The sequence below is a fragment of the Cyprinus carpio genome, chromosome A24, assembly GCF_018340385.1.
Source record: "Cyprinus carpio isolate SPL01 chromosome A24, ASM1834038v1, whole genome shotgun sequence".
Taxonomy (NCBI): domain Eukaryota; kingdom Metazoa; phylum Chordata; class Actinopteri; order Cypriniformes; family Cyprinidae; genus Cyprinus; species Cyprinus carpio.
In genome coordinates, this window is record NC_056595.1 from 1,018,874 (window position 1) to 1,036,314 (window position 17,441).

The 17,441-nt window shown below is 41.0% G+C and overlaps 1 protein-coding gene across 2 annotated transcripts; it reads left to right on the forward strand.

The window, feature by feature from the left end:
* Window positions 1–2,225: 2,225 nt before the first annotated feature.
* tmx3b (thioredoxin related transmembrane protein 3b) lies at window positions 2,226–16,129 on the forward strand. Of its 2 annotated transcripts, none has more exons than XM_042713997.1 (16): window positions 2,226–2,359; window positions 2,447–2,504; window positions 3,608–3,647; window positions 3,746–3,869; window positions 5,442–5,487; window positions 7,567–7,647; window positions 9,158–9,257; window positions 11,563–11,640; window positions 11,749–11,815; window positions 12,433–12,531; window positions 12,618–12,675; window positions 12,750–12,803; window positions 13,212–13,268; window positions 13,413–13,542; window positions 13,777–13,845; window positions 13,976–14,230. In XM_042713997.1, the coding sequence occupies exons 1-16, from the start codon at window positions 2,287–2,289 to the stop codon at window positions 14,054–14,056; spliced, it is 1,215 nt and encodes a 404-aa protein (XP_042569931.1). In that variant the 5' UTR covers window positions 2,226–2,286; the 3' UTR covers window positions 14,057–14,230. The 2 variants fall into 2 exon arrangements, with proteins under 2 accessions (XP_042569931.1, XP_042569930.1); XM_042713996.1 differs by lacking the exon at window positions 13,976–14,230 and adding an exon at window positions 14,517–16,129 and having other exon boundaries at window positions 2,230–2,359.
* The last annotated feature ends 1,312 nt before the right edge of the window (window positions 16,130–17,441 follow it).

A 17,441-nucleotide genomic window follows, 5' to 3' on the forward strand; every position in this document is an offset into this window, starting at 1 on the left:
GTAAAATCTTTACCCTTGTTTTACCCTGTTATCTGTCTCTATGTATTTTGACATGCTTTTGTAACAGAATGTTCATTTAATTTCTGACACTGCTAAACACCACAATTAGGCTAATCATCATTGCTGATTACTGTTGTTGTGCTATGTTATTGTAATATTTACTATTATATAATCAGAGGAGTATAGAAAAGTTTTTGAAAGTGTCACTCCACAATACAATAGCAAAATATGTATAGTATTTTTATGTTACATTAATCAGTGTCTAGCACACCTTCCTAATGCTGCGTTCACACCAAATGCAAATAGAGCATCAAATTCGCGTCTACCGCGTCTAGTTTGCCGCTTGAACATTTTGAATGCATTCGTGCGTCTAGAGCGAAATAGACACGCGTAGAAAGCATGAGTTTGAAGCGAAATTCACGCGCGTCCGAGGCAAAATCCGCTTCTTGTGGGAGGGGCAAGTGCTGGGCGGTTTGTCTGTTTGCAAGATGACTGATGTTGATCGAGCATTCGAGGCTTTTCCACTTTTTCCTGCACACGTCCTCTGAATAAACAGATTATCTTGTTAGCAAAAAGTAGCTGTATATTAGGGGGAAAATAGTAAAAAACGGCGGGAAGGCCGCGGGTCGATAAACGTGTATGTGACTCAAAAGTTAAATGTGTATTTACAACACACTCTTCCAAGTGAGGTCCTTTTTATTCCTGTCTCTATAGAAATATGAACTTATGTCATATAGCTCCGGGTGACTGCTCACTGACAGTCGTTCCTCCATGTTGAATGAGTGACTCCTGAGCAGGCTCCTGATTGGTTAACGCGGTGCGAATTGACACAGTTCAAAATTTTCAACTCGGGCGTCAGATGCGAATTCGCGTCAAACGTGTAAATGCACAAAAAGCATCATTCGCACCAGACACTCAATTCGCGTGAACTAGACGCGCGAATGAGGCGAATTTGCGTCTACCGCGCCGCGAGAACTCCAGACGCGCGTAAACACATCTTTACATTGACTTAACATTGAAATCATTCGCGCCAGACGCTCTATTCGCATTTGGTGTGAACGCAGCATAAGGAAAGGATATGAGCCAGAAGACATTTCAATTACTAAATGATATTTAGACAGACTTAAAAAAGTTCCAGATCTATACTTGTGCTCTTATTATTTTAGTTATTTTGCCTTTAATGCAAATAATCATCTTCAAACAATATACTTGCTCTTGTGAATTTATTTTGATGTTATAATTACATTGTGCAGCTGTCTCTTTAATACCCGTGGTTTATATGTAGATGCTGATTGGGCACACATTTTTGACACACCTACCAAACAGGAGAAAACGCATCTCAAACTCCGTTGCGCACCGTTTCCAGGAAACATGTGTTCAAACCGGAAACCGTAGCAAAATGTTGCGCAGCGGTTTGATCTTGAATGCCGCTGGCCTGATCTTCAGCTTGTTGGAGAACGTGTTAACAGCTGTATTAAATAATAGCTATATCTATGGACTTTTAAGATAATCAGTTAAACTAGCTAGCTATTTTTATTGTTGATGTTTTATTCCATTTTATATCTAAATGTTAATGAAAAGAATAAAAAAAATACTTTTAGATATCAGTCTGCATATGTGATTGACACTGGTTATGATCATCATTGGTATCTACTTTGAAGGAATCTTAAGTAAAACTGCTTCATATTTAACTAAGTATATACAAAACACTTAAACCGGAAGCGACGAGACGCTGTTAACAGAATACGGATGACTTCCGCTGCGTCCGAAGTCGCATACTTCCATACTATATAGTAGGGGAAAAACAGTATGCACCAGAAGTTCTTCTTCTTTTCAGCTTAACGGCGGTCGACATCCAGTTTATTGGTGAATTAATACAGAAGTCTGTTGTGCATTATAACGAAGTAGTTTGTCCCAAAACTAGAAGGTTTGTTTTTTTAATGCCAAGAAAATACAGCGAGAAATTGTATTCAAAATGAAAAAAAAAAGATAATAAATAAATAAATAAAATACAGAGTGCAATGACAAAATGATTCCAATTTATGCAACAATACCTTTACACTTGTTTAAAGCATTACCTTTTTTTGTGAGGTAAGTGAGAGAATTACGTTTTGGAGTAAGACCATTGTATTCTATAAATGTGACATTTTGGCGAATTATTTCCGTCAGTGTCCGCATTCTCTCACCTTCGCTCAGTCCTTCTCTGTGTAGTGTACTGCGTGTCATCCACTATATAGGGAACGAGATCGGACGCAGCGTGACGCAGCTTCAGCGTTCTGACTGCGCATGCGCCGCTGCCGCCTCTCGCATTTCCGGTTGCTGCTCCTCTCACTCGGAGCCATGGCACTGCTGACAGCGGGTACAGACTCTAGATCTTTTATATTTCTTTATACCAGTCTTCATTAATCAGATCGGCGTCTGATGCTGTGATTGTGTGTGTTTGCAGTTTTCTCTTCTCTTCTCTTCACGCCCGCCTTTGCTTCGGTGCACGAGCTCGATGACACGTGAGATATTCCTTCCTTTTATATATTCTTTTGATGATGTGAACATGATTATGAGAAATATCTGAACAGTGTTGAGTGTGTTGCAGTATGAAGGAGAGTGAAAGCTGTGTAAAGATGCTTTGAGTTCATATCCTTCAGAAATGACAGCATTCACTGATGCTCGTATATTTCTCCTACAAACCCGACCTGAAGCCATGATTTTATTAAACCTCACGAAACTGCTTGACAAGGAGTTTTCTTTCTGTACTGATGAGTTTTCTTTGTTAAATGAGTTTAAAAGCTGTTCTGTTTGAGTGAAAGTCAAAGTGTGATATGATGAATGAGATGTTCATCTTTTATTTGATGAAAACATGGGTCTAATAAAAATATAAATAGATCAGTTTAATTAAAAAAAAATGGATTTCAGCATGCAAATCTTTAACATGTTTGCATGATTTATTAATTTTGTCGTCGGCTCACTAGAGGAAACCTGTCTCTGCGTCTGCTGCGCTGATTTATGACTCCAGTGTGGATCTATTTCAGTAGTTTTGTTTAAATATCGTGAATGTCTGTGTGCAAGATTAACATCAAGCAGTGAAACACAGAAGAGCAAACAGAACGAGCGTGAGGAACAGACACAGAAGTATTGATGAGAGCGTGAGAGAACAGAGCAGGGCTTAGCTGAAGAAGAGCCGGACTCGTTCTGTTATCATGATGCAGGAGTCGAACCCACAGCCTCACGGTCAGCTGGACACGATCCCTGCGAGACCAACACAGCTCTCGGTCAGACAGCACGAGAGGAGGAGAAGGATAGAGCGCAGTAATGAGAGGCGGCGGGTGAACGAATAATCATTGAGCAAAGGTTCAAAACTTACAGCCATCCCCGGAGCATCCCAGTACATGTGCAGATTGCATCGGGTTTCTGTCTAGGGTTCATAGAGATCATGTCATAGACTACAGTTAACATCTCAGAAAGTGCACTCGCGTCTCATGATATATGATCTTCTGATATAAACACTGAGAGTTTATCAGTCCTGCAGTGCACTGTTCAGCACACTGCTGTTAGTTTCGTAGACTTGCCCTGTTATCTCCTTCAGTAAATGCAGATGTGTTTCTGTCCTCAGGTTTAAAGACAGCAGGATGGATGACGTCTGGCTGGTGGATGTGAGTCTCACACATGATCTCTTGTGAAGCCGTGTGTGTGTGTGTGTGTGTGTGTGTGTGTGTGTGTGTGTGTGATGGGTCTTTATGCTGTGCTGCAGTTTTATGCTCCGTGGTGTGGATACTGTAAGAAGCTGGAGCCGGTCTGGCAGGAGGTGGGGGCGGAGCTGAGCCGCTCGGGGTCGCCGGTCCGAGTCGGAAAGATGGACGCCACCGCATACTCAGGTGCAGTGATCGACTTTATTAATCACAGTCAGATCTCCGGTACACAAGCTCCCTGTGCAGTCTCTTACCTGTCTCTATGAGGCAGTCAGACATACTAAAATAATTATATTAATATTTAAAAATCATAGCTTTATTGGAATGGTATGAAATGAATGGCAAATGGCAAAAAAATTCTGTGTACAATCTACAAATCTCCCACGATGCAAAGAAAAATTGCACGGCAATGAAGGGGTGAAACTCTAAAACATCTGGAGTGCAAAATCAACACACACACACACTTACACACCCTCACACACACACACACCTGTGAACTGGTTTGACTGTAACACTGCAACTATGTAAAATAAAATCAATAATTCAACTACAATTTAGTAAAAAAGTGGACAGCAAGGAAGGGGTCACACTCTAAAACATTAGGAGTGCAAAACACACACACTTACACACCCTCACAGACACACACACATAGAATTATACACACTCAAGTGAACTGGTTTGGCTATAACCGTATAGCTAAGATGAGTCAGAAAACTGAAATAAGAGGTTAAAATCAGATCAGGCACAGAAAGATTAAGCTCTGATAAAGCATTCCTGTTAATTTTTGTTACATTTTTATAGAATTTTAATGTTTTGTATAACAAAATAATTTCTGTATTCAGGTTTGAATGTAGTAATAATAATTCAAATCTGACGCTTCAAATCAACGTTTAAAACAACGAAAAATATAAACCTTGACAAAAATAGTCTTTTAGAATGCCTTAATAAACATTTAAATCCACAACCTAATAAAACTAAACAATTATGTATAAAAACAACAAGGGAATTCACAATCCTCTCTATAGAGTCCCATACAGGCTTCTAGTGGTTACACCACGAAATTACAGGTTTCTCTTTCTTTGCTCTCACCAGGAGGTGCTATTCTGCCTTCAAAAACTTTATTTAAAGTCATAGTCTCTATTTTAATCTGAGATACTACATTGATTAAAAAAAATTTCAATTGGAAAAATTGATCATTATTGCATAAATATTAATTAGTACCATAAAATTCTCTCAAAATACAAAATATAAAAGAAAAAATATTATTTACCAAAAATATATTAGATTGATTTTACTGAGAAAAAAAAAAAAAAAAAGTAAAATGTCAGGTGTCTGGTCACGTTTGACCGTGAAGACCACGAGTGTGACTCAGATGAGGAGCGCACGAGGGTTTTAACACAAGGGTGTCATTAGTTATAAGAGAAGTGTTAGTTAGAGAGAGCTGAATCTCACGCTGGACTCAAGTCCGTGATCTTTGATCCAGTGTCTTTGCTTGTTTTGTGTATGTTATTTATTCACTGTTTAAATAACCGTGGGAAAGAAAGCATTATAAGTAGTAACGTTCAGTGTTTTTATTAAACTGTGATCACAATAAATACATGATAATATTGTGTATCTGACAGACTGATGACAGTTACAGTAACACATGATTCAGATCCAAGCACAGTATGTCATGATTACCAGATCTCTCTGAGACTGATATTCACACCTCACTGATGGAGTCCATGTCCTGTGATTGTGTTCCTGTGTGTGACGCAGGTATGGCGTCAGAGTTCGGCGTGCGAGGATATCCCACCATTAAACTGTAAGTCTTTCTTCACCATCCCTTCTTCAGATGTACCGTATGTCTGCTCCAAATCAACTAATCGTGGGTTGCCTTAACAAATTTGGCGACTAACTGATCTTAAGGAAGCATGTGGAGTAATTCAGGCTAGTCTGAGATCTGCAGCACACCAGCACTTTTAACCTGTTAAAGACCCATGATCTTTTGAAAAGCTTTGTTTATAACAAAGTAAAATAAAACCGAACGTAGAACAGCGGACTGGTGACTGATTCTGGTTTGTTTTTCACCAAACCCTCAGAACGGTTGTGAAATACGGCTCAGTCTGCGGTTCATTGCCGTTATATGGACGGGTGTAAGCAGGTGTTTCTGCTTTTGTGGTCTGAAAATGAAAGAAAAGAAGGTAGATAATGAAAACTTTTAAAAGGCAGACTTATTGTACTCTGTGAAATATAAAGGGCTCTGTGTCTTTGGTCTGAATGAGGCGTGTCTCAGGTGAGAGTTAGTGTTGATTCAGTCTCACTGCAGGATCAGACCGCCGTCAGTCAGTGATTACGTGAGTGTTGTGTGGCGCTCTGTTTCTCTGTGAGTCCCATCAGACGCGCGCCGTGAGTCAGGGGACCTGCCGAGGTGTTGATGATATTACCCATGAGGCTAATGCTTCGCCTAATGAAGGACAGAGTCCCTCTCCCCAGAAACTGTGCAAACGCATATGTTTTTAATTATTGTATATATATATTTGGTTCATTAGTTTGTTTGGTTGAGCTGATATCTGTCAGTCGTAACTCCGTCCAGCAGCTGAAGGCAGAGGTGACGCTCAGATCGTCGGTGTGAAGCAGAGCTGGATCAGTCTCTGGAGGACGCTCGGAGAGTCTTGTGTACTTCTGTTACCGTAGTAAATGTGTCTGTTTCACAACACCGGTTGCTGGGAGATGTCTTAGGAATCATTGCATCATTTACATGACTGCAGAGGGTTAATCGTCTATAGTATTAATAGATTATACAGTTACATATACTGTATATATACAGAGTTTAGTCAGAGTAATGTGAACACTTTCAACCATTGGCCTCTCTGTACAACATCTAACATTTAGCTGCTGGATGGAGTTTAATTGTGATCGACAGATATTAATTCAACCCCAGCACCAACTAAAGCAATAATATAACTAATTAAATAAATAAATGTATGCAAATGCACTTTCAAAACTTTTGAATAGACTCAGTCCAATGTTTTCTACCAAAACATCTGGCAGTTTTTTATGTTATTATGGTTTAAAAATTCGGTGTTTTTTCATTAATCTCTTACCCTCATGTCGTTCCAAACCCGTAAAAGCTCCGTTCGTCTTCAGAACACAATTTAAGATATTTTGGATGAAAACCGGGAGGCTTGAGACTGTCCCATAGACTGCCAAATAAATAACAGCGTCAAGGTCCAGGAAAGAGTGAAAAGCATCAGAATACTCCATCTGCTATCAGACGTGTAATCTGGGTTATATGAAGCGACGAGAATACTTTCTGTACGCGAAGAAAACAAAAATAACGACTTTATTCAACAATTCCTTTGTCAACAGTCTCCTCTGTGTCTCTTCATTTCACCGTATGCTGTGTATGCTCTTCTGTATCATCCACGCCACAAGGATGCGCTGTTTTATTTCAAATCAAAGCTAAATACATGTAGAAACAATGCATGCTTGTGGTGCGGATGATACAGAAGCCTCCCGGTTTTCATCCAGAATATCTTAAATTGTGTTCTGAAGATGAACAGAGCTTTTACAGGTTTGGAACGACATGAGGGTAAGAGATTAATGACAAAATTTTCATTTTTGGGGTGGAGTAACCCTTTAATAATCTTAATTCATTAATAAAACAACACCAAATCACTGAAATGATGACCGGATTATACGGTCATGACTCTAGAAAGCTGCTGTTTTATCAGGGGCTTGTAGACGTTTATTCCACTGTATTTGGTGTGAATTCCCTGATTTAGATGTGTGTCGTGTCGTGTGTGGATTATTTCTGACATCTGCTGCTGATGTTCTGAGGCAGTGATTGAGTTCAGTAGTTTTCATCGTTGATTAATAAAGGTGTGTTTCTCTCTCTCAGGCTGAAGGGGGAGCTGGCATATAATTACAAGGGACCACGAACCAAAGATGACGTGATCGAGTTTGCCAACAGAGTGGCTGGGTGAGGATTCAGTTCAGAGACTGAAAACTGAATTACATTTTCTTTCTTTGTTTTTCTCCAGACCTTGTTCAGGCTTTAAAAGCTATTGGATGTCATTTTATCTGTGGTTATAAAACACATGTTTTTTTGCAGCAGGGTCTCACCTCCATAACTGGTCTTGATCATATTAAACAAAATGATTGTAGTGAATACTACCACCTTTTAAAGTTAACATTTTATTAAAACTCTTGCAGAGGTGGAAAGTAACTAATTACTATCGTTACAGTACTTTAGTACATTTTCAATTTTTTCTACTTTCTGGGGTATAATTAAATTGTGGTACTTTTACTTGAGTTGAATAAAAATAAAGTACTCAACTTCGCTAAGTTTATTTTTCACCAAAAGTACAAAGAACAAAAAGAAAAGGTGCTGATGGAGAAACCGGGCGAGTGTTTGACGGGCGCTGCGCTTCAGCCAATAACAGACCGGTCTGACTCTGCTGCGTAACCAATCAAAACCTCCAGTTCAGCTGGGGGCGGGGCTTTCAAACCGCGCTTTGCTTTGACTGTCAATCACCAGCTTTGGCATATCGTTAAATTGTAATTTCGACAGCTCCTGAAACGGGTCACAGCACTGATATTACAGAGCAGTTTGAGTAGATAGAAAACTGATAATAGGACGCAGTTATTGCATGAACAGAGCAAGCACAATGTACGTGTCTAAAATGCAGGCACACAGTTTAGTTGGATGGTAAAACTAACTTCATATGAAGCAACGGTGGACTTTAACATGTTAACTCATAACTTGGGAAACAAAAATAGATTCTAATTCTGAAAATGGATATTTATGGTCAGATACTTGATATAAAAATTTCAATTTCAATTCCTCTTATCAATTGCTTTGTGCGCATTTTAATATGACTTTAAACCATTCAAGCACATGAAGACTTGTGCGCTGTTGTCTCTCATACTGAATACTGTGTGATGAACTGAGTATTCTTGTCTTTTTGCATTTGAAAGGACAAATGCATACAAAAATGTTAGAATTTCCTCAAAACAGTCAGTTATTTCTTAAGTGTATGTAAACAGTTGTGAAAGAAAATGCATGTGTAACTGTGTGCAGATCCCTAAATAATCACCTCAAACAGCTGGTCAAGGGCATCAGGATTACTAGATAAGTCCCTGCGTCCCGGTTCACACGCTCTCCACCCTGAACAGTGTCTGAGAGTGGAACGAGTGTGTTCTGTGCCACAGCATGCTGAGATGAGTAACACACAGATACCTGCAGGGTTTCACAGCACTTTTATGATGCGATAGTTTGTCCCAAAACTTCCCTGCTCTTCTGCTCACTCTCAAGACTACATGCGTTATCTTCAGAGTGTTTAGTAGTGTTAGTAGGTGAACTGAGTCACAGCCAGTGTGTTACAGCTGAACTCTGCTGGGTTAAGTTAGGAAAGTGCAGGACTGGATAAAACCATCAGAGTCATTTTCTAATGATCGTCTGTGTGTGTGTGTGTGTGTGTTTGTTTCAGGCCAGCCGTGCGGTCGCTGCCCAGCAGACAGATGTTTGAGCACGTCTTGAAGAGGCACAGTGTGTTGTTTCTGTATGTCGGAGGCGAGTCTCCTCTGAAAGTGAGCTGCTCAGTCTGTCTTCATATCTACACTTAACTAAAGTTAACAGAGTGAACGTGTGTTAAAGGTGCGCTAAGCAATTATTGCCAATTGATGATGATATTTGAAAGCACCAAAACAAACACATACCCCAACAGGGCCTCGCCCTTATTATGATAGCTCCGCCCCTCACTTACGTACACAGCCCTGGCAGTGGTGATGCTGGATCTGCGGCGTATTCAACCAAAAGCCAACACAGAAAAGTTGTGTGAAAAAGCAAAATCAACGTAACTCACCGATCAAGAAGAAACAAAGCATCCTTGTCATCCGATTCCCTTCCGCTCCGTGAGTTCTCTGCACTGCTGGAAGCTGCTCTGATATTTAGGGCTGTGACGGTCACCGGCGGCAGTGCATCTGACGTCACACACTCTACGCACACATACACGTGTAATAACAGTAATAGTTGCAAATTGTTTTATTTAGACTGTAAGTCTATGATAATTTACCAATTACCTCAAACACCATACACAGAGATTGGCAGGTTTAAGCGCAGGAAAATACAGTTTATGCATTCAGCAAATTAATTTTGTTGGGCGATGGACCTTATTGGGAAACCAAATACTCCATTCATGTCACCCATCTGTGTTTGTACAAGTGTCTTCGAGGCTTTCTCCAAATACAGGCCAAATACAGACGAGACAGCGATAAATGAAAGATGTTAACAAGAAATGTGGCAACGATTCCTATTTCACAGAGAGCGCGTACAGGTGAGGATTAATGCACCTGCTTAAAGCAAGATTTATACTTTCGCGAGCCTCCACTGACTGCGCGCACCTTCCCAAACGGACGAGGCTGTTTTCAGTGAACCGTCTCCACTGGACGTGACACCGTGTTGAGATAGGTTTGTCTGGTGTCTGCAGAACTCTGTGTCAGCAGCTCATGAATAGAACGAGGCAGAATACTGTCGGTCGTGTCGTGCCGCATGCAGTGTAGCATCACTGATTGATTATAATGACTTCTGTAGTATATATAGAACGAGGCAGAATACTGTCGGTCGTGTCGTGCCGCATGCAGTGTAGCATCACTGATAACTTTCATATTTAGGCTACTTTCTTGTTTAACTATTATTTTTTTTTTTTATATTTATTTTAGTGTTTTGCAGGCTGTGTATTCACTGACGGAAGTGCTAAAATAAACACGCACATTTGTTAGATGATTGAGCCTCATTTATTATTATTTGTGTTTCAATATATTATATACACATAAATTAAATAATTAATATTAATTGTATATGTATATCAACACCGCGCCACCGGCAGTAGTTGGTCCATTACCACCGCAGTGGTAAAAATCTGCCACCGTCACAGTCCTATCGATCGTAACCCTTCTTTTTAACGTTTGTTCCTCTGTAATCCCGCCCCTCCCCCTTTTTTTAATCTGCCATCTCTCATCATCTATAGTCGATCCGCTAATATCTGTCCTGTGCTCTTCTCCTGATCATCACTAGACACGCCCCTCACTGCTGATTGGCTGCGAGTGTGTTTTGGGATTCGGTCTGACACTGTGGTCAGAAGTGTTTTTTTCAGAAATCTCTTAGTGCACCTTTAAAGACTCAGCTCTGTGCGTCTCCTTTAATATTCTTTGAAATCTCTTGGTGCACCTTTAAAGACTCAGCTCTGTGCGTCTCCTTTAATATTCTTTGAACAGACACACACACAAAACAAATAGATTTCATAATCGTCAAATAGAGATTGATCATTACTGTTTTTTTTTTGTTCTCAATGCTTCCGTCACATTGTTATAAATTAAAACCCAAACCAAATAGCAGCAGATGGCGCTATTTAGCCCTGTCTAATATTACAGAAATCATGTGTGATTAAGAAAAATGCTGAAATATCAGTATTAGTGTTAGTTTAGTACTTTTTTATATTACAGAAATCATGTTAGATTATTTATTAATATGAAAAATCTTTCTTTGTGTTAGTTTTTTTCCAAAAAAAATTTTTTTTTATTTTGATAGAAAAGTGATTTCATAGTGGCAAAGCAAATGTGAATTGTGCTAACTTTGCACATTTATTAACACAAGTATGCACAGTATTTGGACTCATGTGTCCGTTATGAGCGAGTCTTGCAGACGGATGATGTGTAGCAGCTTTGAAATGAACAGTGAAACATGCAGCTCATCAGACTCAAACACCCTTGTGTGATTAAGAAAAATGCTGAAATATCAGTATTAGTGTTATGATTAATTATTAGTTTTTCATCGACTCACTAAACCCTGAAGCCCCAGTGGAAGTACAGAAATCCTGCTGTTGTGTGATTTCAGGAGAAGTACACGGAGGTGGCGTCGGAGCTCATTGTGTACACGTATTTCTTCTCTGCGTCTGAAGATGTCTTACCAGAGGTGAGATGAGTCATTTTCAGATTCGGCTGCTTGTGGTTTCATTTATCCAGTCTGCTGTGTTTTAGACAGTCGCATGAAATCTGACTAAAATGTGTTGTTCTGCTGCAGTCTGTGACTTTGCATGAATTGCCTTCAGTGCTCGTCTTCAAAGATGGAACCTATTTCACATACGATGGTGAGTGAAGAAAACTGTAAATGAACCCAAAACACTTCTGTTTAGCACTTGTCTAACTGGAATCCAAAGCACAATATTGCTCAGTGTTTTTATTAAATCACAAATGGCTGCAATTTCTCTCTCCACATGTTTTGAGAGTTTAATGTGCGTTTGGGAACACAACGGCCAGCCCTCACACATTATTTTCACATTTGCATCATTAATAAAAGCATGTTTGTGGACAGTCTGTAAACCTGCTTTCTCACATTCACATAAAGACAAAAGTATTGTAACTGTCCTACTTTAGTGTAAAGTAAAATGTATCATATATGTAATAAGTATTTTTTCATTTACATATTAGATTATTATAATTATTATTTTTATGATAATGATGATTATTATTATAGTGGTATTATTGTCTGGTTTCTGAAAACAGCAGTGCGAGTGTAATGTAGACAGAGACACTGTTAAAACTAACAGAGGTTTGAATCCACTTTAAAGTCCAGATACAAATCAACACAAAGACTTCTTACTCTGTTCAGCTTGAAAAATGAATGCTCTACCCAAACACAGAAACCCTCTCAGATTATCTTACTAATCACAGGTGTGTTAGTAAGGTGTTCGGTGCTGTGTTTCAGAGTATGAAGACGGCAGCTTGTCGTCCTGGGTGAACCGAGAGCGCTTCCAGAGCTACCTGCCCATCGATGGGTTCACGCTCTATGAGCTGGGAGAGACAGGTACTGCGATCCCAGAGCATGCTGTGAACATACTTTCTGTCTCTGCAAAAGGCGTCAAGAAACGGTTTCCTTTCTTTGTCTTTCAGGTAAATTGGTGGCGATTGCAGTTACTGATGAGAAAGATCTGACGGAGCAGAGCAGCAGGTACAGAGATGCGGTTCCTGTGGTCATGTGATGCTGTGATGTTCTTTGTGTGTAACTGATCCGTGTTGGTTCAGGTTGAAGGGTCTGATCCAGAGAGTAGCTGCTGAACACAGAGATCAGTTCAACAGGTGAGAGTCGCCGTGATTCCCAGCATCCTTCAGATCCAGTCTTCATATATACCCCACATCACATCATCTCGTGTTATGACAGGTCACTGTTTGCTATGAAATCACATTATATTTGTGAAGATATATTTCAGTTGTGTCACAGAATGGTCCACGAGGCGTTGGTGCCGTGACCCGTCACCAATACTGTTTTTTCAGTCTGGATAGACAGATAACCGGAAGCTTGTCAAGTTTTTCAGGCTCAAATGGACAATCACTAGTTAAGAGTCTGTAAGCTGCTCTGTGTTGGTGTTTATTTATAGGATAGTGTAGAGTAGACATGAGAGCAGGGCTGAACTTCATCGAGCGCTGCTGTTCCTGTAATGATCAGAAGAGCTTTACAGACGTGCTGTGCTCCTCTCTGTCCTCCAGAGATTTCCAGTTCGGACACATGGATGGTAACGACTACATCAACAGCCTCATAATGGGGTGAGTACGTCTGGATCCTCAGGTGGCTGCACAGAGCTCAGGGGAAGATGGTTGTGTAATAGGTGACATATCTGAGAAAATAACTATGTCATGTGACATAAGCCATCGCTGTTAGAGACTGACGGGGTGCTCTTCCTCGTGCAGTGAGGTGTCTGTGCCCAGCATCATCATCCTCAACACCTCAAACGAGCAGTACTTCCTGCCGGCGGAGCCTGTGGAGGATCTTCAGCAGCTGCTCCAGTTCTTCAGCAGCGTTCTGGACGGCAGCGCTCCGGTACCCTCCGCTTACACACACACACACACACACACACACACACACTGCTGAATGATCACGTCTCTTTAGATAGAAGAGACACACACAGTCTTGTTGTCACAGCTGAATGAGATGAAGCAGCTTCTGTAAATGTTTCTGATTGGACGGTGAGTGGCTCACACAGGAGCTGGTGTCCTCTCAGAGGTCCAGGTGCACTCTGTGTTGATCCGGCTCTGTCCCTGTGTTTCCCGACAGGCGTATGGAGGAGACGGGTTTCTCCAGAGGATCAAGCGTGTGGCGTATGATGCCAGGTCCACCGTCATGGTGAGCCGAGTTCAGACTAACCCAAGTCAATCATCATTGAATATGTTTAGTTAAGTGTCTGTACACTCAGTGACAGCTGAAGGTGTGATGTTCATTCAGTGTTATTTCATTATTTCCCACCAAACCACAGAGATGTGAAGAACATGGATCCACAGCAGAAGACTCACACCCTAAACATATAACCAACCCCTGTTTATTCCATTCCCATTAACCCTTAAACACCCAGCTCAGTGTCCCAGGACATTAACCCTTCATTCATCTTTACATGAGACCTCCACCTTCTTAGTATTCCTCAATCTGTTCATTATCAACAATATGACAAGAAAAAGTGTGTGAAAGAATGTGTTTTCATTGAATGGCGTCCTCTGATTGGCTCCCTCTCTCTCTCTCTCTCTCTATATATATATATGTGTGTGTGTGTGTGTTACTCTGATGGTCTCTCTCTCTCTCGTCTGCAGTCAGTGGTGTGTGAGAGTGTGTGTGTGTGTGTGTGTGTGTTGTGTGTGTTACTCTGATGGTCTCTCTCTGGACTGCAGTCAGTGTTGTGTGTGTGTGTGTGTGTGTGTGTGTGTGTTACTCTGATGGTCTCTCTCTGCTCTGCAGTCAGTGTGTGTGTGTGTGTGTGTGTGTGTGTGTGTGTGTGTTACTCTGATGGTCTCTCTCGTCTGCAGTCGGTGTTCCGCAGCTCTCCGCTGCTCGGCTGCTTCCTCTTCGGTCTGCCGCTAGGCGTCATCAGCCTCATGTGCTACGGCATCTGCACGGCCGAGTCTGAAGACGACACGGAGCTGATGAAGAGAGACGGCTTCACGGACGAGGAGGAAGACGAGGGTGAGGAGGAAGAGCAGCAGCGGCTGACGGCCGGAGCAGAAGACACCGGAGAGGAGGATGAAGACGCAGAGAAGATCAATCAAAAGAGTCCAAGTGAAAAAAAGGTTGATTAACGAGAAACCAACGCCTCCGAAGAGGAAACCATGGCCTAGGATCTCCTCACTGGCTTTCATGGTTTTCACATTCTTTATTTTCAGAATTGCCCTACTGTAAATGTGCATCAAAAGTCTTGTTCCTGAAATCTTCAAGAGCAGTCATGGAGCTCCGCGTGTGACTGTATCGAGTTACAAAAGCACAAAGACTGTTTTCAAGTGAGCGACAGCAGGTCTTTGTGCTTATTAATAATCATTTTAAATCACTTTAAATCACGTGTCGACTGCAGGGAACTCTTAGTTCAAACATGCTAAACCATCGATCTCTCAATGGACACACGTCCTATTCTATTCTATTTTATTTTTTTTGGATGAGAAAGTGCAGTTATTGTTGCATCGGAGACTTGATCTCCAGAAGATTGTCTTACATGAGATTCATCACATTATCAAAACATAATGAGCGCACATACATGCTTTTCTCCTGCTTGCTTCTCGGGCGTGATCCGACCGAATGTAGACGTCTAGTGAAGTTATTCTAGCATGGATTTGGTGAGAGTGTGAAATGATGAACGAAGCCTTGGGTTTTATCAAATGCACTGAACACATTCACACACACAGCAGCTGTAGGTTCAGTTGAGTTTTTTGTTTTTAGCTAGATATTCTTGATCCTGGAGAAAACCAACATGAGCGTTCCTTCTGTAGGGTGCTACATTTAACATGTACAGCAGGTAGAGTCAGTGTGTGTGTGTTTTAGATATAAAGGCTTTATGTGTCAGTTACCAAAATTCCCTCAGAAACTGTTACTGCATTCATGAAAAAGGAAAGTGAAGATGCAGGGCTTTTATTTCGATCCTCAAAACTACAGCGAATCGGTGTAAACGGATGTGAAAGTCTGTGAGAGGAGACGTTTGCTTGAGCTTCAGATCAGCAGATCTCAGACACTCTCAGAAACTAGACGGCGTTTCCAGTTTGAGCCAAAGCTGTCGTCACGTACGAGCTCGTGCTGCTGTATGTCCACACTGGATGGTAACGGAGTATCGTTGCTAACCTTGCCTTCACATTCCCCTCCTGATGCCTGCTGTTACTGTAGGGATTCTCTTATTTTAACACACAACTCGTCTTACGGTTTCTGCTTTGTTCATGTTTCTCTGTCTCTCTCTCGTTCTGCTTTCTTCCCTCACATCAGTCTCATGGTAAAGCAGACTGTACTTTGTTTGTTGTTTGTAGATATCGTTTAGGTGTTAGTGGGGTAAGATTGTTTGTCACGTCCACATATTTATGAAGGGCCTGTCATGAACAGAAATGTTCTGCCAAAAACGACGCCGCAATGATTACAATCAATAAAGAAGTCCATGTTTGACACATTTTTGCGCAGCTGTAATTCTTTAAAAAGCCTCATCATGTGTGATTACGACCAGTAACCAGTGAAGTGACTGTGACGAGAGAGCTCGGCTTGCTCTGTCAGTGTGTGTTTTTAATCTATAATCTTTGTTAAGAGATGAGACAATAAACTGTTACTGCTCTGTCAGTGTGATTCAGTCGCTGGAGGTCACGGGTTGGGTGTATATCTGGGAAGGCACTCTTTTATTAATGCTATATTAAGAAGATGCTCTGTTCAGTGAATGAGTCTAATTCATGGATAGTCCTCAGTGTTATAATGGGAAGAGCTGGGATATGTGAATAAAGCTCATTATAGCATGCTTGTACAGTCCGTGTAATGTTTGTGGTTTCTGAAAGCTTTGCATCATGAAAGCAAGAGCGTAAAGCAGGACTTGGGCTTTTCTGAGCTCAGACTGTTTTAGTCTGGTGTAAACCACAAGAGAGAGACCCAGTCGTGGCAGGACGGCGCGTGTGCTCTGATATTTCTGCTGGACAGTGTAACACTGTGATTTGGACATTTGACATAATTGTCCTTCTTTTTCTGAAATGGTTTCTTCTAGACAGCATTATATTTCCTCTGGTACACGTAGAGATTACACCGTTTGCTCATATGCACTGAAACAGAGCCCTGGACTCTCAGAGACCTCCGCTGTGTTCAGATGGCAGGCGTCTCATTATTCTATCATCTATCAAACATCATTCATGGCTCTGTACTTTTACTGTGCAGCAGCAGTTGACATTAATGTCTATTTTTATGTAGGAACTGTAGGTGAAACATCTAAAGCTAAGTTGATCATTTAAACACAATTAACCGCACTATTAAAGGGACAGTTCGCCCAGTAATCACATCCATATCTGAATCCACATGAGGGCGAGTAAATGATAACACACTATTAACTTTTGTGTGAGCTAAGGGCTTGAAAGAGCAAAATCTGAGCAATTAAGCATTTGCTCTAGGAGTATCTTTAAAGGAATATCAGACTCTGGATGGTTTGATTAATAATGAAACTCGTTAGCCAGAATGATAACTGTGTAGAAACCAGCCACATCTCTTCACTCTCAAGCGTCTGAGACGAGCAGAAAACACAAGAGCTGCAGAACACCACATCTGATCAGAGAAAAGAGTAATAAAGTGCAAAGAGGGGCTGTGAGCTCCAGCCCTGATCATATTTAATAAGCATATGGAGTCTGTTCTGTTCAGTATGTTTGATATTTCTCTCAAATGTGTTTGGACAGATGGACATGATTTGGGCTCAACAGCAGTCTGAAAGCACTGATATCAGCAGAAAACACGCT

Excerpts from the sequence above, each read along its gene's own strand:
- tmx3b (XM_042713996.1), top strand. The coding sequence starts at position 2,287 with ATGCGCCGCTGCCGCCTCTCGCATTTCCGGTTGCTGCTCCTCTCACTC. Across the intron at positions 2,505-3,607 it reads GTGCACGAGCTCGATGACAC|GTTTAAAGACAGCAGGATGG; the intron begins GTGAGATATTCC and ends TTCTGTCCTCAG. Across the intron at positions 3,870-5,441 it reads GGACGCCACCGCATACTCAG|GTATGGCGTCAGAGTTCGGC; the intron begins GTGCAGTGATCG and ends TGTGTGACGCAG.